The following is a 26,490-nucleotide window of genomic DNA, read 5'->3' as shown; positions in this document are numbered from 1 at the left end:
TACCCCATTTGTGGGGGGGGGACCACTGTCTGGGCGCAGAAGGGAAGGAGCACCATTTGACTTTTTGAATGAAAAATTGGCTCCAATCTTTAGCGGGCACCATGTCGCATTTGGAGAGCCCCTATGTGCCTAAATATTGGAGCTCCCCACAAGTGACCTCATTTTGGAAACAAGACCCCCAAAGGAACTTATCTAGCTGCATAGTGAGCACTTTGAACCCCCAGGTGCTTCACAAATTGATCCTAAAAATGAAAAAGTACTTTTTTGTTCACAAAAAATTTCTTTTAGCCTCAATTTTTTCATTTTTACATGGGCAAGAGGATAAAATGCATCCTAAAATTCGTTGGGAAATTTCTCCTGAGTACACTGATACCTCACATGTGGGGGTAAACCACTGTTTGTGCAAACGGCAGGGCTCGGAAGGGAAGGAGCGCCATTTGACTTTTTGAATGAAAAATTAGCTCCAATTGTTAGCGGACACCATGTCGCGTTTGAAGAGCCCCTGTGTGCCTAAACATTGGAGCTCCCCCACATGTGACCCCATTTTGGAAACTAGACCTACCAAGGAACAAATCTAAATGTGCGATGAGCACTTTGAACCCCCAAGTGCTTCACAGAAGTTTATAATGCAGAGCCGTGAAAATAAAAAATCATTTTTCTTTCCTCAAAAATTATTTTTTAGCCAGCAATTTTTTATTTTCACAAGGGTAACAGGAGAAATTGGACCCTAAAAGTTGTTGTTCAGTTTGTCCTGAGTATGCTGATACCCCATATGTCGGGGGAACCACTGTGTGGGCACACGTCGGGGCTTGGAAGGGAAGTAGTGACGTTTTGAAATGCAGACTTTGATGGAATGGTCTGCGGGAGTCACGTTGCATTTGCAGAGCCCCTGATGTGCCTAAACAGTAGAAACCCCCCGCAAGTGACCCCATTTTGGAAACTTTATCCCCAAGGAACTTATCTAGATGTGTGGTGAGCACTTTGAACCCCAAGTGCTTCACAGAAATTTATAATGCAGAGCCATGAAAATAAAAAATCATTTTTTTCCTACAAAAATAAGTTTTTAGCCCCCATTTTGTTATTTTCCCAAGGGTAAGTGGAGAAATTAGACCCCCAAAGTTGTCCAACTTTTCCTCAGTACGCTTATGCCCCATATGTTTGGGTAAACCACTGTTTGGGTGCACGTCAGGGCTCAGAAGGGAGGGAGCACCATTGACTTTTTGAACGCAAGATTGGCTGGAATCAATGGTGGCGCCATGTCACGTTTGGAGACCTCTGATGTGCCTAAACAGTAGAAACCCATCAAGTCTAACTCCAACACTAACCCCAACACACCCCTACCCTAATCCCAACTCTAGCCATAACCCTAATCACAACCCTAACCCCAACACCCCCCAACCACAACCCTAACCCCAACACACCCCTAACCCTAATCCCAACCCTAACCACAACCCTAATCCCAACCATAACCCTAACCACAAGCCTAACCCTACCCCAACACCTCCTAACCCTAATCTTGACCCTATTTCCAATTCCAACCCTAACCCTAAGGCTATGTGCCCATGTTGCGGATTCGTTTGAGGATTTTTCCGCACAGTTTTTGAAAAATCTGCAGGTAAAACGCATTGCGTTTTACCTGTGGATTTACCATGGATTTCCAGTGTTTTTTGTGCGGATTTCACCTGCGGATTTCTATTGAGGAACAGGTGTAAAACGCTGAGGAATCTGCACAAAGAATTGACATGCTGCGGAAAATGCAACGCAGCGTTTCCATGCGGTATTTTCCGCACCATGGGCACAGCAAATTTGGTTTTCCATAGGTTTACATGGTACTGTAAATGCGATGGAAAACTGCTACGAATCCGCAGCCAAATCCGCACCGTGTACACATAGCATAATTCTAACCCTAACCCTAATTGCAACCATAACCCTAATTCTAACCCTAATTTCAACCCTAACCCTAATTCTAACCCTAACCCTAATGGCAACCCTAACCCTAATTCTAACCCTAACCCTAATTGCAACCCTAACCCTAATTGCAACCCTAACCCTAGTTCTAACCCTAACCCTAGTTCTAACCCTAACCCTAGTTCTAACCCTAACCCTAATTCTAACCCTAACCCTAATTCTAACCCTAACAGACAATGGGGGGTTGAGATCAGACTGCGGGGGAGCAGACAGGAGGACAGAGGGGAGCGGAGGACAGCAGAAGACAGGACTGAGGACGGGGCGGTGGATCGGTGGTGGGGGCAGATCGCGGTCTACAGCCATGGCCGATGGTATTGCAGCATCGGCCATGGCTGGATTGTAATATTTCACCAATTTTCATTGGTGAAATATTACGATTGCTCTGATTGAAAGTGAAAGTGAAACGTCACTTTTAAAAGCCAATCAGAGCGCCCCCTGGGATGAAGTACCACTCTCCCTGTCCCTGCAGGTCAGGTGAAATTACAGTTAACCCTTTCATCTGACCTGCAGGAGCGCGATTATTCTGTGACACAGCATATGCATCACAGGTCGAATTGGCACCGAGTTTCATGACTCATATGCTGTGTTACAGGTAGGGAAGGGGTTAAAGGGGCACACAGGGCAATATTACTTTCTAGGGGGCAAAATATGGGCACTGTTTTCTAGGGCACTTGCACCTGGCATTACTATATTGTAGAGGGTTACTTTAGAATTTAGAAGTCACAGAGAACTGCACAGCAGATGCAGTAATAGGGACACATATGGCAGCAGAGGCTCAGTATTGGGGTATCAGCAGGATGAGCAGTTTGTGCAGGTTGGAAATAGATGGTGATGGTGCTTGAATATGAGAAGAGAAATGTGTCTTTGTTGTATTCTCTGCAGCCAAGTCGTGGCTGGAAGAAGTTGCTATGTCGGTCTGGGCCAGATGGAAAAGACGGGAAAAATGAACGATTGTGTCACAAAGAATGTCAGAAGTAAGTCTTTATCTGTAACTGTGCTGTGATCTCATATGTTCTGTAGGGCTGGTATCTACCACTGACCATATGGCGGTAATATCAATATTGGTCTTTATATAGAGATTATTTTCAGTAACAGCTCAGGCATCTGCTGAGGTTCTCTCAACTACTAGGGTGCATCATTGAGTTGCAATCAAGGTTACCTGGTTTGGGGCTCACTCAGAAGCTTCACCCCCCTGAACCAAAACCCTAGCTATGCCTCTGACATTGCTATCTGTATAGTTTGTTCAATGTTTTATTACTTTTGATTCCTATCTCTATGGCTGAGCTGTGAACCTGTGATGTCCTGTCACTATCCATATTTACCTCAAAATGGCTGCTGTATTCCCTGCTTCAGCTGTAATACAAGCTATGCAGTCCATACAGATTGGTTTTGCTATCCACAAAATATAATAGTAGGAGGGTATTATGGGGAAGCCCACAAGACTATCCCCATGGTCATGTGAGTCTTCTCTGGCTAAAACAATTTTTTGGAATGAGTAAAATGGTGGCAGGCATGTTTTGGAGATTTGCATAAAGTAAATTGCACATTGTTCAAATTCAATTGATTCAGCAAATTTCTAAAAATTTGACTTGAATTATACTTTAATTTATTCAAGTTGCTCATCTCTAACATTAACTGTCATGGATGTGACTAAAGACTTAATTGTTCAAATCAACATTATAAAAACATATCAAACCATTTGACAACATGTACTTTATGCTCCATATACTTGAAAATACAGTTTCCTTAAGGACTATATCATTGACTCCTTTTCAGTCACAGAAGAACGATGTGTGATACTTTTAAAACTATGCCGTGTATGTAAAGTATCATCACTTAATGCATTACCAATTCTTGATGGTATTTTCATGCAAAATGTGCTCCTAAAATCATGGCCTATAATAACATACAGAATGGGATTTACACAGCTATTGGCGCTAGCCAAAGCAACGGCAATTGGTATGCAAATCTTAAACAAGGAGTGTGGGAAATTATTTCGATATAACTCTAAAATGTGCATAGCATGATATGGTGACCAGCAGAAGAAGAATGCTAAAATGATGGAATATATAATTTTAAATGGTTTTCCTGAATTTGACATCCGATTTTTCTTAAGCTTGTAAACAATTATAGAGTAACTGATGATAATAAGTATGAGAGGGATTAAATATCCAAATACAAATCTCACCATAGTCATCATGGTATGGATTTTTGATTCATTATCATCACCAAACATTGCATAGTTGTCAAAACATTTTATATTTCTGTCATTTAAATAAATGTCTCGGAAAATTATAGAAGGGGTGCTAAGGAGAAATGCAACGGTCCATGCAACGAAAGAGAGAAGTTTGGCTTGCTTGATAGAGCGATAATTTTGAGACCAAACAGGGAAGATAACCATTATACAACGATCCAAACTAATGGTGGTTAAAAGAAAGATGCTGGTGAACATGTTCGAGACCAGAACAAAGGAGTTTAGCTTGCACATGACTTTCCCAAAAATCCAGTGATGACCCATTGCTGTATAAACAATAGTCAGAGGTAAGAAAAACGAAAACAAGAAATCTGCCGATGCCAGGTAAAGGAACCAGATGGTGTTAATCGATTTCTTCTTCTTGGATGCGATAATTCCGATCACAAGGCCATTCCCAATGATTCCTACTGCACATACTACAGAGTATAGTACAGATTGTAAAATTCGCAGAAAAACACTGCTTTCATTTTCGCTTCCATTTTCAATGACTGAAATGGAATCATTTTCATAATCTTCATAATTATAGATGTAGTCATTGTTGTTATTACTGTTATAACTTGCATTCATTGTCTGAAAAGAGAAAATGAGATAAGATAACCAATGTTGTACATATTTAGAAACATGAAAGACATATTCCCAATATTCCCAATGTATATTTATTTCCTTAAATGGGTTGTCCAAATTTGGGATGAAAGTCTGCAGTCACTCTATGTGCGTGCACCACATCCTGTCCGGATTCTAATGTGACAGCGGCAAGAAAAACACTCGTGTGACAGCAAATATGCCTTTTATATACATCCGACCACATTGCGTCTAAATGTGCATGGCCTCACTCAATACAAGAGAATTGAGGGACTCAGACCAAGTCATCGGCACATGACTCCATGTATACAAATCCCATTTTTGTAGCCATGTGACCTCTAGCTTACGCCACTGGCACTGAAGAATCCTCACAGCATGTGGTGCATGCAATTTCAGGATTCAAAAGATTACAGTCACATAAAGTAACTGCAGTCTTTCATCCCAAACCTGGAGAAACCCTTTAATGCCATGCTGACACAATACGTTCTCATTTTTTTGCTGAATTTTTTCAAAAATGCTGTAGAATCAGAGTGTTTTTCAATGCATTTTTGGAAAATTACAGCAACAAAAAGTGGATCGAGAATGCATTGTGTGAACATAGCACATTACCTGTATGAAGCAATAGATAAAGAGGATCTATAACATTTTACTGTTATTACAAAAGTCGTTTTTGCTTTTTAGCAAGTTGTCTATGAATAGTCCAAACAGCAGACAAATGTGGAAAAGGTGAGTGAGTTGTTATATAATTTTTCATCTTAAATGTATGTGCATGTTCTGTTGCTTTCCCACTTTTTAGCCTATGCCAAAATTATCAACATCTCTGCTTATTCATGAATCTGGCAAACTCTTTCATGGAGACAGTTACAGGCACATTATGCTCAATGAGTGCCCGCTTTAATAAAGTAAGGGGACCAGAACTCTAGTGCCACATGCAGGAAGTAGCAATCCTAATAGTCAATATCAACTCTCCAGAGTCTTGTCCTAATAGTCAATATCGACTCTCCAAAGAGTCTTGTCCTAATAGTCAATATCGACTCACATGACATAGGATATAAGCCAAAACCAGAATCTCAATTTGTAGACATTGTATTTTGTGGTGCTGCCCCTTGTCATTGCAAAGTATGAGATGTGGTTTGGCTGGGTCAGACGCCTCTCACCCAGCCAAACCATATCTCACACTTTGCACTGATGAGGGGCAGCATCCCAAAACACAATATCTGCAAATTGAGATTCTGGTTTTGGCTTTTATCCTAAGTCATGTGACAATGCTCATCGGAGAATCAATATTAACTTTTCGGATTGCTACTACCTATAGTTGGCACTAGAATTCTAGCCCTCTTCCTCTTTGAAGAGACAATTTGCATATTTCACAGAGGAGCATTGTGGTTTAAAAGTCTCCTCACCTCAGCATGTCAGACTTGACATGTCGCTCTCCACAAGGAGAATTGTTACCCCTTGACTCCTGCTTAATGAAAGTCAGACCACTTTATTTTGAGTACGGTTTATTCAAGGCTATATTGGCTGCCAAGAGTTTGGATATTGTCGGACTAACTGACAAAAAATATTTCTAAGAAATAGTGTGAGTATTGTACTAGCAACATATCAATTGACTTCTCCAATATGCCCTGGGGTAATTAGATGTAGATTTTGGTTGTTATGGGCTACGTTTAAAAGAAATATGGTAAAACAAGGAAAATGTACTTACTGATTCTTTGCAGCAATCCAAAAGATAATTGGCCGTCTGTGTTGTCTGCAATATAATGTTTTTTTATGAAAGGATTGAAATTTATAATAATAATACTATTAAGAGCTCACTTACATTGGTGTATAACATGGCTGAGTGCTATCCGATGTTTCATCAGATTGCATGCCACTTCTGCATAAGAAAACAATCACAGCACGCTGCGATGGGAGCGTGTGTAACATTGGACTGCACTCGGAGGTCGGCTTTTGGGGGAAAGGAGATGCCAAGGTGATGACGCTCATCAGACAGCACCAAATGCATGTACACGGAGCATGGAGAAAATAAAAAGGTATTTTTGGTGGTGTACATGGGAAGTTAGAGGGTGATGGACACATTTTTGTAATGTAGCTCAGTCACTCAGAAAGGTGACAGCATTGGTTCACACACTAAAAACTGGTGACAGGTTCCCTTTAATATTCCTTGTGGGTACAAAGCAGGATTCTGGTTTGTTGTTTTAGATGACAGTCTAGTAGGTTTAAAAGATGCTGATTGTCCATTCAGAGATTCCGCTGAAGAAGGTCTTTAGGGCAAAACCCATTGGGAAAAATATGTAAGCAATGAAAATTGGCTCCCAACGTAGCCACCTATCAATTGCATTAGAAAAACAACTCTCTTCCTTTAGGAGAAGAGATTATTTTATTGGCAAATGATAAGATTAGTAAATCAAAACAACTGATTCACAGATTATCCTTATAAGGAGCCTATTCACCTATTTTCTAAAGTCATGAAAAGCAATTTCAAATCTGACAAAGTGATTTGCAAACTGGTAAAACTTGAATAAGAAGAAACCTCAGCCATAGTTGAGGTCATGACTAGAGTGTGTAGTTGGCATAATCATGGGCAACATTAATAAAATACTGTATATGCACTTGAACTTGATGCATATTTAAATGAATTAATACATATATATATATATATAATAAATACAACATTGTCATAGCTCATTATAGTTTTTAAACATCTTTGTTTTAAATTTTTTCCAGAAATCAGTAAAAATAAGAAATTTTGTAATATTTATTAAAGATATCAGCGTCATTCTTCTCCTGATCTGATCATTGTCAAATATCTCAATTCAAAGGTAACATTTCTCTTCAGTGAATAGATTTTCCCATTATTGGAATAATAGAGAATCTATGGAGAATAGTAGCTTGTGACTTAATTTTCTGTGTCTGCCTTTAGCTCTTACCCCATTCTCTCCTCTTCATATGCAAATTGTCTCTTCAGAGAGGAACAGGACTAGAACTTTAGTGCCACCTATTGGAAGTAGCAATCCTAACAGTCAATGTCGACTATTTAACGAGCCTTGTCACATGACTTAGGATAAAAGCCAAACCAGAATCTCAATTTGCAGACACTGTGTTTCGGGGTACTGCCCCTCGTCAGTGCAAAGTAGAGATCTGGTTTGGCTGATTGAGAGGCGTCTGACCGTGATCCAAGAAGTATCGTTTTTCCTTGCGTTCTAGTCCTCTTCCTCTCTGAAGAGACAATTTGCATATTTCCCAGAGGAGCATTGCGGCTTAAGTCTCCTCACCTCGACATGCTTATCATGTCACTCTCCGCAATACAATACTTCTTGGATCCCGGCCAGACGCCTCTCAATCAGCCAAACCAGATCTCCACTTTGCACTGACGAGGGGCAGTGCCCCAAAACACAGTGTCTGCAAATTGAGATTCTGGTTTGGCTATTATCCCAAGTCATGTGACAAGGCTCATTAAAGGGTCGACATTGACTGTTAGGATTGCTACGTCCAATAGGTGGCACTAAAGTCCTAGTCCTCTTCCTCTCTGAAGAGACAATTTGCATATTTCCCAGAGGAGCATTGCGGCTTTAAGTCTCCTCACCTCAACATGCTTATCATGTCACTCTCCGCAGGGAGAAACGATACTTCTTGGATCTTCTCTTCATACAATTTTGAAAGCACCAACTATCTCAGGAATGGGAAAATCAGTTTTCACTAAATACAGATTTTACAGATATAATGCATGAATTGATAGTGAAAGATCAGTTGAGAAGGAGAAAGAAGCAGATTTGTCTATATTACAAAGTTTTTGGTATTTATGTGTATTATTATCACTCAAAATATAAAATGTAAAACCTTTTAAAAAAGGCAAATAAATAACCCAAACTGCAAACATGACTGGGTCTGTTTGTTTGATGAGTGCAGAAGTTGCCTGCCATTAAATGCTTTGCTTTTTTCACCTATAAAACAGATCAGAATGGTGCCTGCTGTGATTTTTTTTGTTAGGTTTAGTTTGGAAAATCACTCATGGGACTAGCATATAACCATTGGTCGGTGTCCTACTGTTTGTGCTCCTTTGCGCTAGTGAAAATAGGCCCATCAACATAAGGGTTACGGATATAGGTTCTATCCAACCGAGAATGATTAACAATGGTGCACATAGATTTTAGTACAATTGGCAAAACAGTTACTTCTAACAACTATAAAATCACTTGGATCATTAGAGATAATTGTTAAATCTATTACCAAATAAAGATATATTCTCACATGGCAGATATTTTTTTGCAGAAATTTCTTTAATTAAAATGAATTAGTCACAGAAATGCAGTTTTCCTTGGTGTCTCTTCTTATCACCGCCATGTACTGAAACCCGGGGCATCTTCATTCTAGACTGAGATTCGGAACACCTACACAGGGATTGTCCAGGGCTTAGTCACACCCATGATTGTAAAGTGGTAAGGTTGTGATGAAAGTAATAAGAGATGCTAGTGAGCATATGAGGAATAGTGAGCTCGTAATGTGTTGGAGGGCGGTAGCTGTGGGTGAGAGGAATATCATCCATCCATGCCCGGCCTCACTACAGAAAAATCGAGGTCCTTGCTTAGTGTGTGTGTGCTGCTGTTATCTTGGTGACACGGCAACAAAATATCAGAATTATCAAAGTATATGCAAGACACATTTATTACCACATAACAATGGAATATATAGTTGGATCCAGATACGGACTGGGAATGAAATTCAGCCCTGACATTTGAAATCACACAGGCCCATGCTGTTCCCATCCTCAAGCACCAGATGGGATATATTACTAATATTACCCTGGATGGATGAAAGCAAGATTTACTGCATGACCAATATTTCTAATGATTCCCATGGCCTGCTGGGATAAGTGGTGGATTTGGCGACTTTGTGCTCCATCACTACTCTTAACAGTATGGGTGTCTTGAGAATACCAATTCTGTTAACAACATAGCAGACAAAGTGGCCCTTGACCAGACAGGCCCTTCTGCCATTTGCCAGAATTGCCAGATGGCCAGTCCGGCCTTGGTTGGATCAGAAAAACAGCAAAGCATATAAATGTAAAAATTATTAATTCAGTATATAAGCATAGTATTGTTTCTATCACTAAGGCTGTTTGGTTGTTTAGTATCAAACTTAATAATCCAAAAGACCACTCTGAGAAAAAGCTTTTGTGCCAATCCTCTCCTCTAGCTCATGGATTGACTCTATCAATGCCAAAAAATAAAAAATTGTCAGTATGTTCATTATGAACGTCTACAAAATGTTTGACCACACCAGAGTAAATCATAGTATTTGATGTTTTGTACATATTTAGTTATTCTTTTATTTTTTTTACGACTGGTGCAGCCAGCAGTGTAAGAACCCCAGTCGCAGCAGTCAATGTTGCGTCCGGGCCTGGTGGGTCAGGGGCCCACCGACGCCAGCAAAACTTTAACTGTATGCGTATCCTTGGATTCACTAGAGTATCTGGGTGCTCAGATTTGCTCAGCTATTATGGACTGTCCTGGGTTGGAGTAGTGGTATTGCAACCACTAGGGGCAATGGATCAGCAGGTTGCATAGTCAGGAATAGACTCCAATTTCTTGTCAATTTTGAATGTTTTAATGTCAGTCCTTAAAATGGAGTAAAAGTGTGACACCATTGTTCTCAAAAGTTATCTGGGAGTCAGAGATGCTTCCAGGGGTCTTCCCCATGTTGTTCTCCTTTCCTTCAGCACTTTTTCCATCCATTTCAACATTTTCACTACCTCTCAGACCTCCTTATTGGGTCTGCTGGAAAGTGCTTGAATTTCCCATTTTCTCTCATTATACTTGTTACTCGAAACAAGCATCCGAGCATTAGGAATTGATCGGTTCAAGTAACGAGCATCCAAGCATTTTAGTGGCCGCTCATACCTAGTGGGCAACCTACACCTCTATTTGATCAGAAGTTGGCACGATACACTTGATTAACTATGTACTGACAGGAGCAGCATCTCATCATTCATTTAACAAACCACTCAAGTTTATTATTAAAGAAAAATGGTAAATTTGTGACTATGGGTAATATATTTGCATGTAGCTGAACAGTGGTCCCCCAGAGTCAATGTTACAGGGGGGCCCCTGGAAACCCAGTTCAACACTGTATGTTGGGAACTCTGCAGAATTGAAAATATGCATCATGCCCAATATTTTGCACTGACTTGTGATAATAATGTTTTGCAAAAAAACAAAAAACAAAACATTTTCTTGCAGTTTGCTGTCCTTAATCATTTTTTTATCTACTTACAATCTACAGAACATACTGTACCGGAATACAGTTTTTAAACTTAGAAAACAATAATAGGTGAACTTTGCTTAGAAGCCAAGCATTCTGAAGTGCACTCATTAAAAATAAAAATTGTTTTCAGATTGATTGACAGAATAGTGCAATTCTGCATTTGCACAAGGTTTTATAAATATCACTTGGGTTCCTAAAATTTAAGGCGACAAAGCATGCTATGGTCTACTCAACATGAAATACAATGGATTTTTGCAGGTTAAATATTTAGCCTGAAGCAAGTGACATGCTAGAAAAAAATCCATAGACCACAGTTAATTAAGATGCTCAAGTAGTCCGAGCATAACCTTTGAGAACTACTCAAACTACATGTATTATATCTTGGCCTTCTGCTTGTCATTTTGCTTCACGTCTCATATTTTTCTCTATTGAGAAATGCTGGTCACATTTTAAGACTTCTAGAATAACATGAATTGTGAAAATTGTGTCCTTGAAAAAAAAGGGCAGATAGTGATGGATGAGAGTGCAGATAGGCAGGAAACGGGCACACTATTTATCTCAAGGTAGGAATAACACAATTTCTTTTAATGTAGAGTGATGAAGACATATATCTAATTCTCTCATCTTCTGACCTTCGGTGCAAATGTGATTTTTAAATGAACAATATATATTTTAGAAACATTCTTGAGCTTTGCCAAAAGCAGAGTTGGTATGGATGGTTATAATAAGGTAAACCGATTCAATATGGTCTGAATAAATTTGGTTCAAATAGAAGCTGCCCAGATTGCTGAGAGGGGAAGGAAGGGGTTAAATCATTTTTAAAAAAATGTGCACTCTCTTTTCTTACTCTTTCACCTCCTTCATTGCCTGTGTCCTCTCAACAGCTGACATTCTATTATTCGGGGCACTCAGGGCAGGCACTGGGCAGCTTCAGAACGATATTAACCTGTAGATTAACCCCATATCTGTAAGTTATCGCTTTTTTTTTACATGACAGGTTTCTTTTAACTCCTGCATTTTCTGGATTCATGCAAATCAAAATATCTTAAAATTTGGATTCTGGAGAATACTAATTGTTTTAGGAAATATGTATTGCTTTAGATTTTTTTATGCATTGATTCACTCATCTCTAGTCCAAATGGATCCTTTAGCTTGTTTTATGTCTCAGTTAAAAGATAGAAAGTAAGTAATGTCAAAGTCCCTAACCAAGTCATTTAGATAAATCTAATTAATAAAAACCAATCAAATAAATTAACTGTTGCACAGGCATAAATATAAGAAAGCTAGGCTCTGCTGCCATGAAAAAAGGTTGGTCTGGGACGTTCTTATCCACTCATCTTGCTAACCTTCTACTGGCCCTGATACAGTGGCTTGCAAAAGTATTCACTTATTACTTATTTTGCTACTTTACAACCTGTGTTTAAATATTTTTTTAATCTGATTTGTGTGTGATGCATCAGCACTAAATAATCTAAGTTGGTGAAGTCAAGTGAGAAAAATACAGGCATACATTTTAGTTATGGGATCAAATAACTAATAATTGGCATATGCATATATATTCACCCCCTACTGCTATGAAGTCCCTCAAATTATGTGGAATAAGCAGTTACTTTCATAAGTAACATGCTTAGTGAAAGGAAATCCACCTGTGTTCAATCTAAGTGTCTCCTGGTTTGGCAGTATATATTCACCTTTTTTGAAAGTCTTCAGAGGCTGCAACACCATTAAGCTAGAGGCACGACTAATCAAACACAATGAAGACCAAGGAGGTCAGGTCACTAAAGTTATTGAGAAGTACAAGTAAGGATTTGGTTATAAAAAAAAAAATATCCCAATCTCTGATGATCCCCCGGAGCACCATCAAATCAATTGTCATCAAATGGAAAGAACATGGTACCACAACAATCCTGCAAAGGCAGGACTGCCCACCAAAACTCTCAGCCTGGGCAAGGAGGGCATTAATCAGAGAGGAAGCACAGAGACCAAAGATACCCCTGAAGGAGCTGCAAAGTTCCATAGAAGAGGCTAGAGATTCTGCCCATACTACCACAATAAGCCATAAAGGTGGCCTTTATGGAAGAGAAGGAAGAAAAATCCTTTACTTACACACAAAAATTGTAAGGTTTGTTTTAAGTTTGCCAAAAGACACGTGGGAGACTAACTAAATGAGACTAACTAAATGAGACTAACTAAAGGTGCTGTGGTCAGATGAGAGAAAAATTGAAATTTTTGGCCATAAAGGTAAATGCTTGTCTGGTGCCAAACCAGCACAGCTCATCACTCCAAGAATCCCATTGCAGAAGGGACAGGGAAAATGGTACAAGTCAAGGGTAAGATAGATGGTGCAAAATTAAGGGATCTCCTCAAGCAAAACCTGTTTCAGTCTATCAGTGATTTGAGACTGGGGCGGAGGTTCACCTTCAAGACAATGGCCCAAAGCATACTGCTAAAGTAACACTTGAGTGGTTTAAGGGGAAATATGTAAATGTTTTGGAGGAGCCTAGTAAAAGCTCAGACCTTAATCCAATTGAGAATCTATGGTCAGAATTGAAGATTGTTGGTCACCATAGAAAACCATCTAACTTGAAGAAGATGGAGCAGTTTTTCCTTAAGGAATGGTCAAAAATCTCAGTGGCAAGATATGAAAGATCATAGCAACTTATCCAAAGTGAATTGAAGCAGTAATTGCCATAAAAGGAGGCTCTACAAAGTACTGACTTTAGGGGGGTGAACAGTTATGCACACTTAAGTTTTCAGTTATTTGTTCTATTTTTTGTTTGCTTCACAATAAAAAGCACAATTTTAGGCATGTTCTTTACATGAACTGATGCAATCTCTCAAAAAAACTGTGAAATTCCTGGTTGTGAGGTAGCAAAACACGAAAATGTGGGTGAAAACTTTCACAAGCCACTGTATATAAATCCCTAAAATTATTGGATACATTTAAGATATTACAAAACCCAATGTTATGTATATAAATATAATTTATTGGTTAATTTGAATTAATTTGCTCTGGGGAATGGGAAAAAAACTGTAAATTTGCCAAAAGTTTAGTTACCGTATGTAAAATGGCAGCAGTACCATATATGTAATTTTTTTTATTCATTTTTAAATGTTTAAATGTATTTTTTTTATTCAAATGAAAAATAATGTTGGTTTTTATTGGGTGGGGGAGTCTTACTTTTCTTTTTTTTATTAAACCTTGGTTGGCTTGGTAGTGTACATCATAGAAGTTCAGTTGAATGACAAATAAACCCTTTTCCATCAAATACATCAAATCTCTCATTGATGTTGTGGTCTCTATTAAATAGAACATCTAAGAATTTAAATTGCCAGGACTGGAGTTACAGTAGCTTTCATCCTGGCAGTTGCATATCTTTAGAGGTTGGAAAAGTTGGGCTTGTTTTGCTTAGAAAAAAGATGTCACAGAAGAGATCTGATTTATATGTATGAATACATGAGTGGTCAGTACAAACTACTGGCACGTGACTTTTTCATTCCAAAGACCATACTAAGGATCAGGTGGCATTTATTACAGGTGGAAGAAAGGTGATTCTAGCAGCTAAATAAGAAAGGGTTCTTTACAGTTAGAGCAGTCAGACTGTGTAATGCCCTGACACAAGATGTAGTAATGGCAGACACTATAACAACCTTTAAAAAAGGGCTGGATGATTTCCTCAGTAAACATAGCATTGTTGGTTAAAGATAATTTAGTGACAAAAATGCATAATTGGTGGAAAAACCTTGAAATTGATGGACCTAGGTCTTTTTTTAACCTGTATAACTATGTATAGCTATGAGTGTGATTACTGCTGAGCTCATGTTTACAGTGGCACTCTGAATCAGATAATTGTGATATACATGCAGTATGTATCAGCAAAATAATGGCCTCATCAAACTGCATTTTACAGTGTTCCTCTGATATTTCGTAACCTGTACCTAAGCCCCTGATTTTAGTCAAAGGGGTTTCTCAGCCTTTTAAATAGGTCAAATGGCAAAATGCTTGTAAAAATGTTACTTTGCAATTTACTTTGTATTCAAAATCTTCTCCATTTTCAAGGATGAATGGATTATTAATTTTGTAGTCTACTGCTCGCTACTTTGGTTACTGCTGCAATCTATCAGAGGTGGCTTGTTTCCTAGGCAATGATTATGTGCTTGCAAACTGTTTGCTATACAACTTGCAAGCACAGGTTTGAAGCTGTCCATCTGTCCAGCTTCAGTGTCTCTCGCCTTATCAATAATGCAAAGCTGCCTTTGCTTGGCGCATGGGAGAGCACACACAGTTCAGACATGTCAATGGTCTGAGCTGTCAATATTCTTCAGCATAAACAGGAAGCCAGAAAGGAGAGGAACAAATAACAAATAAGTTTAGACCCTACCTTTCAGGGGGTAGTCCAACAAGCAAAAGTGCTGTTTATTCATAATGGAAAGTTATGCATTTTCACAACTGAATTTATTTTAAATACTTTTTGAACCCCACAGGCTTTATGCATCCAAGAAGTCCACTCTTTCCTCGGCACTGACATTCTAAAACGTCAACACATAGAGAGTAGCTTTCAGGAAATTACAGTTGACTTATCAAAGAGAAGGCAAGCATGATACAATATCATGTTTGCATTCCTGATCATTAAGTCCACAATGCTAAATAAGCATTGCATATACATACACACAGGAAAGCAATGACAATGTTTCTCTTCTGGACCCAGTGAACATAAGCTCTCTGGAAATAGTGAAGATTCTTTGAGACCCAGTCAGCTCTACTATGGAGGTAGGAGGCTGAATTTCCTTGTAATTATGGCTAATATACTAGTCACAACTATGGCCCCCCTTTCTGGACATGTTTACATTATTAATTTTATTGCTGATTTTACCTGTAAGGGCCCTTTTACATTGGATTCTTCCATACATTCAGTGGCCCTGTGGGGCTTAAGTCCAAACCATCTGCAAAATGGAAATTGAGCATGTGCCCAACAGAGCACATGGTGACTCCATCTACATCATTATAGTCAATGGCCCCATCAGCACATACTCCCAATCCCATTTTACAGGGGGTTCGGATGTAAGCCCCAATGGGCCACTTAATATATGGAAGAATGCAATGTAAAAGAGCCCTTACAGGGAACATGAGCTACTTTCATAGAGGTTGAAGAGGAGTGCTCAGCTGAGTGAACCCTCCTGTGTGTGAGAGAGATGGCTGTCGGTCAAATAATCGGCCGACACATCGTTTGGCCGAAAGCCATCTAATGTATATGGCTAGCCTTAGATGACCACACATTTTTTGCTGTGTTTATCTAAAAATGCTGTTATATATATATATATATATATATATATATATATATATATATATACAGGTCCTTCTCAAAAAATTAGCATATAGTGTTAAATTTCATTATTTACCATAATGTAATGATTACAATTAAACTTTCATATATTATAGATTCATTATCCACCAACTGAAATTTGTCAGGTCTTTTATTGTTTTAATACTGATGATTTTGGCCTACAACTCCTGATAACCCAAAAAACCTGTCTCAATAAATTAGCATATCAAGAAAAGGTTCTCTAAATGACCTATTACCCTAATCTTCTGAATCAACTAATTAACTCTAAACACATGCAAAAGATACCTGAGGCTTTTAAAAACTCCCTGCCTGGTTCATTACTCAAAACCCCCATCATGGGTAAGACTAGCGACCTGACAGATGTCAAGAAGGCCATCATTGACACCCTCAAGCAAGAGGGTAAGACCCAGAAAGAAATTTCTCAACAAATAGGCTGTTCCCAGAGTGCTGTATCAAGGCACCTCAATGGTAAGTCTGTTGGAAGGAAACAATGTGGCAGAAAACGCTGTACAACGAGAAGAGGTGACCGGACCCTGAGGAAGATTGTGGAGAAGGACCGATTCCAGACCTTCGGGAACCTGAGGAAGCAGTGGACTGAGTCTGGTGTGGAAAGGCGTGTGCAGGAAATGGGCTACAGGTGCCGCATTCCCCAGGTAAAGCCACTTTTGAACCATAAACAGCGGCAGAAGCGCCTGACCTGGGCTACAGAGAAGCAGCACTGGACTGTTGCTAAGTGGTCCCAAGTACTTTTTTCTGATGAAAGCAAATTTTGCATGTCATTCGGAAATCAAGGTGCCAGAGTCTGGAGGAAGACTGGGGAGAAGGAAATGCCAAAATGCCTGAAGTCCAGTGTCAAGTACCCACAGTCAGTGATGGTGTGGGGTGCCATGTCAGCTGCTGGTGTTGGTCCACTGTGTTTCATCAAGGGCAGGGTCAATGCAGCTAGCTATCAGGAGATTTTGGAGCACTTCATGCTTCCATCGGCTGAAATGCTTTATGGAGATGAAGATTTCATTTTTCAGCACGACCTGGCACCTGCTCACAGTGCCAAAACCACTGGTAAATGGTTTACTGACCATGGTATTACTGTGCTCAATTGGCCAGCCAACTCTCCTGACCTGAACCCCATAGAGAATCTGTGGGATATTGTGAAGAGAAAGTTGAGAGACGCAAGACCCAACACTCTGGATGAGCTTAAGGCCGCTATTGAAGCATCCTGGGCCTCCATAACATCTCAGCAGTGTCACAGGCTGATTGCCTCCATGCCACGCCGCATTGAAGCAGTCATTTCTGCCAAAGGATTCCCGACAAAGTATTGAGTGCATAACTGAACATTATTATTTGATGGATTTTTTGTTTGTTATTAAAAAACACTTTTATTTGATTGGACGGGTGAAATATGCTAATTTATTGAGACAGGTTTTTTGGGTTATCAGGAGTTGTAGGCCAAAATCATCAGTATTAAAACAATAAAAGACCTGACAAATTTCAGTTGGTGGATAATGAATCTATATATGAAATATATGAAAGTTTAATTGTAATCATTACATTATGGTAAATAATGAAATTTAACACTATATGCTAATTTTTTGAGAAGGACCTGTATATATATATATTTGGACAGCAAATCTCTTCAGATATGCAGATCTTGAACAGTAGCTTCATTTTCCTTACTCTGATTCCAGGTGACACTAGGTTCTGCTAGACAGATATAAATTCCAGACATAGCTCTTACACAAAAAGATGAGAGTTACTAATTCATGTGGTGTCATAGCGGTCATTTGTCATTATGGTACTCATCAATTCCAATAAAATGAAATAAATGCATTTTTCTTGTAGTTCAGATAGAGGAGAATTATTTAGATAAATAATCCAAAGACACTGATGGACTTGTAGTAATTGTGATATATGGGAAAAATAACCTATAACTGTGCTTCAATGTTTGCATGACCTCTCTTCGATGACAGATGTTCTTCATTGCACAGGCTCACTGTGTTGATTTTCATAGCTTAATCTTGGATAGACTGTACATGAAAACTGTTATCTTTGATCCCACACCTTTAGTGTATGTGCGCAGGGCGTCTTTTAGTACACGCAGAGTTTTTGAAGCAGAATATGCTCCAGGAAAACATAAGGGGTTTTTCCTTAAGCATATTCTTTGTCATTCTATGAGTTGAGTTTGCACCAGCTTTGCAGACTTTAGTTTTATATGTAAAATAGTGGTGACTTCCAAATGAAAGCAGCCTGGAGAATGGTCAGGTCACTTAGTTTAACCCCTTTACCCCCAAGGGTGGTTTGCACATTAATGACCGGGACAATTTTTACAATTCTGACCACTGTCCTTTTATGAGGTTATAACTCTGGAACGCTTCAAGCGGTCCCAGTGATTATGACATTGTTTTCTCGTGACATATTGTACTTCATGATAGTGGTAAAATTTATTTGATATTACTGGCATTTATTTGTGAAAAAAATGGACATTTGGGGAAAATTTAGAAAATTTCGCAATTTTCCAACATTGAATTTTTATGCAATTAAATCACAGAGATATGTCACACAAAATACTTCATAAGTAACATTTCCCACATGTCTACTTTACATCAGCATAATTTTGGAACCAAAATTGTTTTTTATTAGGGAGTTATAAGGGTTAAAATTTGACCAGCAATTTCTCATTTTTACAACACCATTTTTTTTAGGGATCACATCTAATTTGAAGTCATTTTGAGGGGTAGATATAATAGAATAACATTCAAGAAGTTTATTAACCCTTCAGGTGTTTCACAGAAATTTTTGGAATGTTTAAATAAAAATGAACATTTATATTTTTTTCACAAAAAATTTTATTCAGCTCCAATTTGTTTTATTTTACAAAGGGTAACAAGAGAAAATGGACCCCAAAAGTTGTTGTACAATTTGTCCTGAGTATGTGGATTCCCCATATGTAGGGGTAAGCCACTGTTTGGGCGCATGGCAGAGCTCGGAAGCGAAGGAGCGCCATTTGACTTTTCAATGCAAAATTGACTGGAATTGAGATGGGACGCCATGTTGCGTTTGGAGAGCAAAGTGACACCATTTTCGAAAGTAGACCCCCTAAGGAACTTATCTAGATGTGTGGTGAACACTTTGACCCATTAAGTGATTCACAGAAGTTTGTAATGCAGAGCCGTAAAAAATAAAAAATCATATTTTTTCACAAAAATGATATTTTCGCCCCAAATTTTTTATTTTCCCAAGGGTAAGAGAAGGAATTTGACCCCAAAAGTTGTTGTACAATTTGTCCTGAGTATGCTGATACCTCATATGTGGGGGTAAACCACTGTTTGGGCGCATGGGAGAGCTCGGAAGGGAAGGAGCGCAGTTTGACTTTTCAATGTAAAATTGACTGGAATTGAGATGGGACGCCATGTTGCATTTGGAGAGCCACTGATGTACCTAAACATTGAAACCCCCACAAGTGACAACATTTTGGAAAGTAGACCCCCTAAGGAACTTATCTAGATGTGTGGTGAGCACTTTGACCCACCAAGTGCTTCACAGAAGTTTATAATGCAGAGCCGTAAAAATAAAAAATCATATTTTTTTCACAAAAATGATCATTTCACCCCCAATTTTTTATTTTCCCAAGGGTAAGAGAAGAAATTTGACCCCAAAAGTTGTTGTACAATTTGTCCTGAGTACGCTAATACCCCATACATGGGGGTAAACCATTGTTTGGGCACATGGCAGAGCTCCGAAGGGAAGGAGCGCCACTTGACTTTCCAATGCAAAATTGACTGGAATTGAGATGGGACGCCATGTTGCATTTGGATAGCCACTGATGTGCCTAAACATTGAAACCCCCCACAAGTGACACCATTTTGGAAAGCAGACCCCCTAAGGAACTCATCTAGAAGTGTTGTGAGAGCTTAGAACCCCCAAGTATGTCAGTGTTTATAACGCAGAGCCGTGAAAATAAAAATTATTTTTTATCCCACAAAAAAAATTTTTATCCTCCAGTTTTGTATTTTCCCAAAGGAAACAGGAGAAATTGTACCCCAAAAGTTGTTGTCCAATTTGTCCTGAGTACGCTGATACACCATATGTGGGGGGAACCACCGTTTGGGCACACGGAAGAGCTCGGAAGGGAAGGAGCACTTTTTCAACGAAGAATTGGCTTGAATTGAGATCGGACGCCATGTCGTGTTTGGAGAGCCCCTGTTGTGCCTAAACAGTGGAAACCCCCAATTATATCTGAAACCCTAATCCAAACACACCCCTAACCCTAATCCCAATTGTAACCCTAACCACACCCCTAACCCTGACACACCCCTAACCCTAATCTCAACCCTATTCCCAACCGTGAATGTAATTCAAACCCTAACTTTAGCCCCAACCCTAACCCTAACTTTAGCCCCGTCCCTAACTGTAGCCCTAACCCTAGCCCCAACCCTAACCCTAGCCCTATCCCTAGCCCTAACCCTAGCCCTAACCCTAACCCTACCCTAGCCCTAACCCTAACCCTAATGGGAAAATGGAAATAAATACATTTTTAAATTTTTTTAATTTTTCCCTAACTAAGGGAGTGATGAAGGGGGGTTTGATTTACTATTTATAGTGGGTTTTCTAGCGGACTTTTATGATTGTCAGCCGTCACACACTGAAAGACGCTTTTTATTGCAAAAAATATTTTTTGCGTTACCACATTTTGAGAGCTATATTTTTTCCATATTTTGGTCCACAGAGTCATTTGAGGTCTTGTTTTTTGCGGGAGGAGTTGACGCTTTTATTGGTAACATTTTTGGGCACGTGACATTTTTTGATCGCTTTTTATTCCGATTTTTGTGAGGCAGAGTGACCAAAAACCAGCTATTCATGAATTTCTTTTGGGGGGGACGTTTATACCGTTCCGCGTTTGGTAAAATGGATAAAGCAGTTTTATTCTTCGGGTCAGTACGATTACAGCGATACCTCATTTATATAATTTTTTTATGTTTTGGCGCTTTTGTACGATAAAAACTATTTTATAGAAAAAATAATTATTTTTGCATCGCTTTATGCTGAGGAATATAACTTTTTTATTTTTCCACTGATAATGCTCTATTGTGGCAAGATGACGTTTTCAGCGGTACCATGTTTATTTATATCCGTCTTTTTGATCGCGTGTTATTCCACTTTTTGTTCGGCAGTATGATAATAAAGCGTTGTTTTTTGCCTCGTTGTTTTTTTTTTTTACAGTGTTCACTGAATAGTTTTCACTAGTGGGACCGTTTTATAGGTTGGGTCGTTACATGGGGGGCATCATGTTATAGTGTAAGATCGCTGATCTGACACTTTCCTGTGCACTGTGTCAGATCAGTGATCTGACATTCACTTCTGGAGGCTTCCCGGTGCCTGCTCTGGAGGAGGAGGAGGTAAGAGACCCTCGGAGCAACGCGATCACATCGTCTCAGGGAAGCGCGCAGGGAGCCCCCTCCCTGCGCGATGCTTCCCCATACCGCCGGAACACTGCAATCATGTTTGATCGCAGTGTGCCAGGGGTTAATGTGTCGGGGCAGTCCGTGACCACTACTGGCACATAGTGCCGGATGTCAGCTGCGATAGTCAGCTGACACCCGGCCGCGATCGGCCGCGCTCCCCCCGTGAGCGCGGCTGAATGCTCTGGATGTATTATTTCATCCTTGGGAAGTAGGGCCCACCCCACATGGACTGAATAGTACGTCCAATGGTTGAAAGGGGTTAACTCTTTCATGGCTTTTGATCCTGAAGCAGTTAAAATAGGTTAAAAAAGTCTGAACATATGTCATTTTGACACTGCAATCCATATCTTAACTCTTTTTGCACTTTTTTAGGCAGGTGGAATCTGCCTTAAAAATCTCTGGGTGCACGAACTCATTACCTACTTTTAGGGTAATAAAGCAAAATAAAATCAATGATAGTCTTTAGCCTGTGCTTTGTGATCAGCTTCTCTGTCCGCCAAGCCAAAGCAAATATACCTTTTCCCCCATTGTATAGTTTCTGTTAACTTTGCTTCAGTCTTTTTTAAAGTAACGGTTGTTTTAATTTACTCTTTTTCTGCCCTGTCACATTTAAGTGCAGTTTACTTTTCTTCTGCTGGTATTTCCTGCTGGAGATAGTTTCATTTGAATGTCCAGCCATATTAAGCTATATTTTAAGCCAGTTAATTATAGACCAGCTAGGGTTTATCTTTCTCCTGTTTATATTCTTCTTCACCCTCCACCTATCTTCTGTTTCGTGAACAAAAGAGAAAAAAAAAGGAGGGCCAGCTCACCTACTGAAACACAGGTGCACGGAAGTCCGTCCTGGTCAGACGTAAATGCAAAGCAAGGGAATCCAAAATTGCTTCCAGCTCCTGGGATAAAATTCAAAATTTCTTTATTCGAAAAATATTAAAATTCCATAAGAAATTTCGGGACATAGAATAACGGACAGATGAAAGAGCGACTCATTTCGATCAACAAAGTGATCTTTATCAAAGCTCTGGTTTGATAAAGATCACTTTGTTGATCGAAACACGTCGCTCTTTCATCTGTCCGTTATTCTATGTCCCGGAATTTCTTATGGAATTTTAATATTTTTCGAATAAAGAAATTTTGAATTTTATCCCTGGAGCTGGAAGCAATTTTGTATTCCCTATCTTCTGTTTCCTTTTAGGAATGTATTGTATTTTGTGGTTTGTTTTACTCGCTCTGAGATCTTTCTATTTAAGCACACTTTCTCTTCCATAAGTTATTTGCACTCTGCTCTGTCCTCCGGTTCTTATGAAAGTAAAGAGCTCGACAGCCTTTCAGGCAGCATAGGTCTGAGTTATCCTTGTCTAGTCTGTGGTTAGGACTTTCTCAGCTCACGCAGGAACTGCTAGGGACTGCGGGTTCAGGATCTCTAATTTGTACAGGAATCGTCAGGGTTAGTTACAGTTTTTAGTTTTTTATCTATTTTCCCAATTGAGTTGCTACATTATCATAACAGCTTTTTTTTCAAATCAGCAACACAACATAACATATAGTTTGTAATTGTATCATTTATGCCAACTTTTTCCAAAATGAGCTATAATTTTCTCAATTTTACTTCTGACAAAAAATGAATAATATGATGCATAAAAAACAATTGGTGGAGAAAGTTTGAAGTTGATGGACCTAGGTCTTTTTTCAACCTATGTAACTATGTAAAAAAAACGTACACAATCTAAATTAATTGTACAAAATAAACAGGAGAAGTAGTTTTTTTAATCTCCAGTATATTATTTCTATTTAAAGGGGCTATCACATCTATCTCTGTTTTATGTTGTGAATTTGGATTCTGGGCTCCCCCGGTGGCTACTGGTGGAATTGAACTGGTGTCTTCATCTTCTCTGTTCACCTGTTCCCATCAAGTTGTGGGAGTCGCTATATAACCTTGCTGCTCTGTTAGTTGCTTGCCGGTCAACAATGTTATCAGAAGCCTCTCTGTGCTTGTTCCTGCTCCTAGACAACTACTAGATAAGTTGGACTCTTGTCCATGTTTGTTTTTGCATTTTTGTTCCGGTTCACAGCTGTAGTTTCGTTACTGTGTCTGGAAAGCTCTTGTGAACAGGAATTGCCACTCTGGTGTTATGAGTTAATGCCAGAGTTTTAAAGTAATTTCTGGATGGTGTTTTGATAGGGTTTTCAGCTGACCATGAAAGTGTCCTTTCTGTCTTCTGCTATGTAGTAAGTGGACCTCAAATTTGCTAAACCTATTTTCATACTACGTTTGTTATTTCATCTTGATTCACCGCCAATACATGTGGGGGGCCTCTGTCTCCTTTCGGGGTATTTCTCTAGAGGTGAGCTAGGACTAATATTTTCCTCTGCTAGCTTTATTTAGTCCTCCGGCTGGTGCTGGGCATCTAGAATCAACGTAGGCATGCTACCCGGCCACTGCTAGTTGTGCGTTAGGCTTAGTTCATGGTCAGCTCAGTTTCCATCTTCCAAGAGCTAGTTCCTATATATGCTGATGCTATGATCTCTTGCCATTGAGATCATGATAGTTTGACCGGCCAGTAAAGGGTTAAAATCCTTGGCTGAGAAAGGAGAGAAATAAGTAGTCTGCTTAAATTTTTTTTTTTTTTTTCTCTCCTTTGAATGGCTCTGTGTCCACCTGTTTGCAATGGATCTTCAGAGTGTAACTGCAGGTTTGAATAATCTCGCCACGAAGGTACAAAATTTGCAAGATTTTGTTTGTCATGCACCTGTATCTGAGCCGAGAATTCCTTTGCCGGAATTTTTCTCGGGGAATAGATCTGGGTTTCAGAATTTTCGAAATAATTGCAAATTATTTTTGTCCCTGAAATCTCGCTCTGCCGGAGATCCTGCACAGCAGGTCAGGATTGTGATTTCCTTGCTCCGGGGCGACCCTCAAGACTGGGCTTTTTCATTGACACCAGGGGATCCTGCGTTGCTCAATGTGGATGCGTTTTTTCTGGCCTTGGGGTTGCTTTATGACGAACCTCATTTGGAGCTTCAGGCAGAAAAAACTTTGATGTCCCTATCTCAGGGGCAAGATGGAGCGGAAATTTACTGCCAAAGATTCCGTAAATGGTCTGTGCTTACTCAGTGGAATGAGTGCGCCCTGGCGGCGACTTTCAGAGAGGGTCTCTCTGATGCCATTAAGGATGTTATGGTGGGGTTCCCTGTGCCTGCGGGTCTGAATGAGTCCATGACAATGGCTATTCAGATCGATAGGCGTTTGCGGGAGCGCAAACCAGTGCACCATCTGGTGGTGTCCACTGAGAAATCGCCAGAGAGTATGCAGTGTGATAGAATTCTGTCCCAAAGCGAGCGGCAGAATTTTAGACGGAAAAATGGGTTGTGTTTCTATTGTGGTGATTCTACTCATGTTATATCAGCATGCTCTAAGCGCACTAAAAAGCTTGGTAAATCTGTTTCCATTTGCACCTTACCGTCTAAGTTTATTCTATCTGTGACCCTGATTTGCTCTTTGTCATCTATTACCACGGACGCCTATGTCGACTCTGGCGCCGCTTTGAGTCTTATGGATTGGTCCTTTGCCAAACGCTGTGGGTATGATTTAGAGCCTTTGGAGACTCCTATTCCTCTGAAGGGGATTGACTCCACCCCATTGGCTAATAATAAACCACAATACTGGACACAAGTAAATATGCGTATTAATCCGGATCACCAGGAGATTATTCGCTTTCTGGTGCTGTATAATCTACATGATGATTTGGTGCTAGGATTGCCTTGGCTGCAGTCTCACAACCCAGTCCTCGACTGGAAAGCTATGTCTGTGTTGAGCTGGGGATGTAAGGGGGCTCATGGGGATGTACCTGTGGTTTCCATTTCATCATCTATTCCCTCTGAAATTCCTGAGTTCCTGTCTGACTATGGTGACGTCTTTGAAGAATCCAAGCTTGGTTCGTTACCTCCGCACCGAGAGTGCGATTGTGCCATAGATTTAATCCCGGGTAGTAAATACCCAAAGGGTCGTTTATTTAATCTGTCTGTGCCTGAACATGCTGCTATGCGTGAATATATAAAGGAGTCCTTGGAAAAGGGACATATTCGTCCATCGTCATCTCCCTTAGGAGCCGGTTTTTTCTTTGTGTCAAAAAAAGACGGCTCTTTGAGACCATGTATTGATTATCGGCTTTTGAATAAAATCACTGTTAAATATCAATACCCATTGCCGTTGCTGACTGATTTGTTTGCTCGCATAAAGGGGGCCAAGTGGTTCTCTAAGATTGACCTTCGTGGGGCGTATAATTTGGTGCGAATCAGGCAGGGGGATGAGTGGAAAACCGCATTTAATACGCCCGAGGGCCACTTTGAGTATTTAGTGATGCCTTTTGGTCTTTCAAATGCTCCGTCAGTTTTCCAGTCCTTTATGCATGATATTTTTCGCGATTATTTGGATAAATTTATGATTGTGTATCTGGATGATATTCTGATTTTTTCGGATGACTGGGACTCTCATGTCCAGCAAGTCAGGAGGGTTTTTCAGGTTTTGCGGTCTAATTCTTTGTGTGTGAAGGGTTCTAAGTGTGTTTTTGGGGTACAGAGGATTTCCTTTTTGGGATATATTTTTTCCCCCTCTTCC

At 39.7% G+C, this 26,490-nt stretch overlaps 1 protein-coding gene across 3 annotated transcripts in view; it reads right to left on the bottom strand.

Moving 5' to 3' along the window:
• Window positions 1–1,516: 1,516 nt before the first annotated feature.
• LOC143793869 (chemerin-like receptor 1) overlaps window positions 1,517–26,490 on the bottom strand; it is a 129,727-nt gene continuing 104,753 nt past the window's right edge. For 2 of the 3 annotated variants that reach the window (XM_077280820.1, XM_077280821.1), the window contains 2 exons: window positions 6,510–6,554; window positions 1,517–4,792 (listed from right to left, as the gene is read on the bottom strand). In XM_077280820.1, coding sequence (XP_077136935.1) covers window positions 3,722–4,789 — 1,068 coding nt within the window. In that variant the 5' untranslated portion in view covers window positions 4,790–4,792; window positions 6,510–6,554 and the 3' untranslated portion in view covers window positions 1,517–3,721. The remainder of the gene's footprint in view (window positions 4,793–6,509; window positions 6,555–26,490) is intronic. The other variant, XM_077280819.1, reaches the window with a different exon arrangement.

Source organism: Ranitomeya variabilis, chromosome 1 (assembly GCF_051348905.1).
Source record: "Ranitomeya variabilis isolate aRanVar5 chromosome 1, aRanVar5.hap1, whole genome shotgun sequence".
In the NCBI taxonomy this organism is placed as follows: Eukaryota; Metazoa; Chordata; class Amphibia; order Anura; family Dendrobatidae; genus Ranitomeya; species Ranitomeya variabilis.
This window is presented reverse-complemented; position numbering and strand designations above follow the sequence as displayed.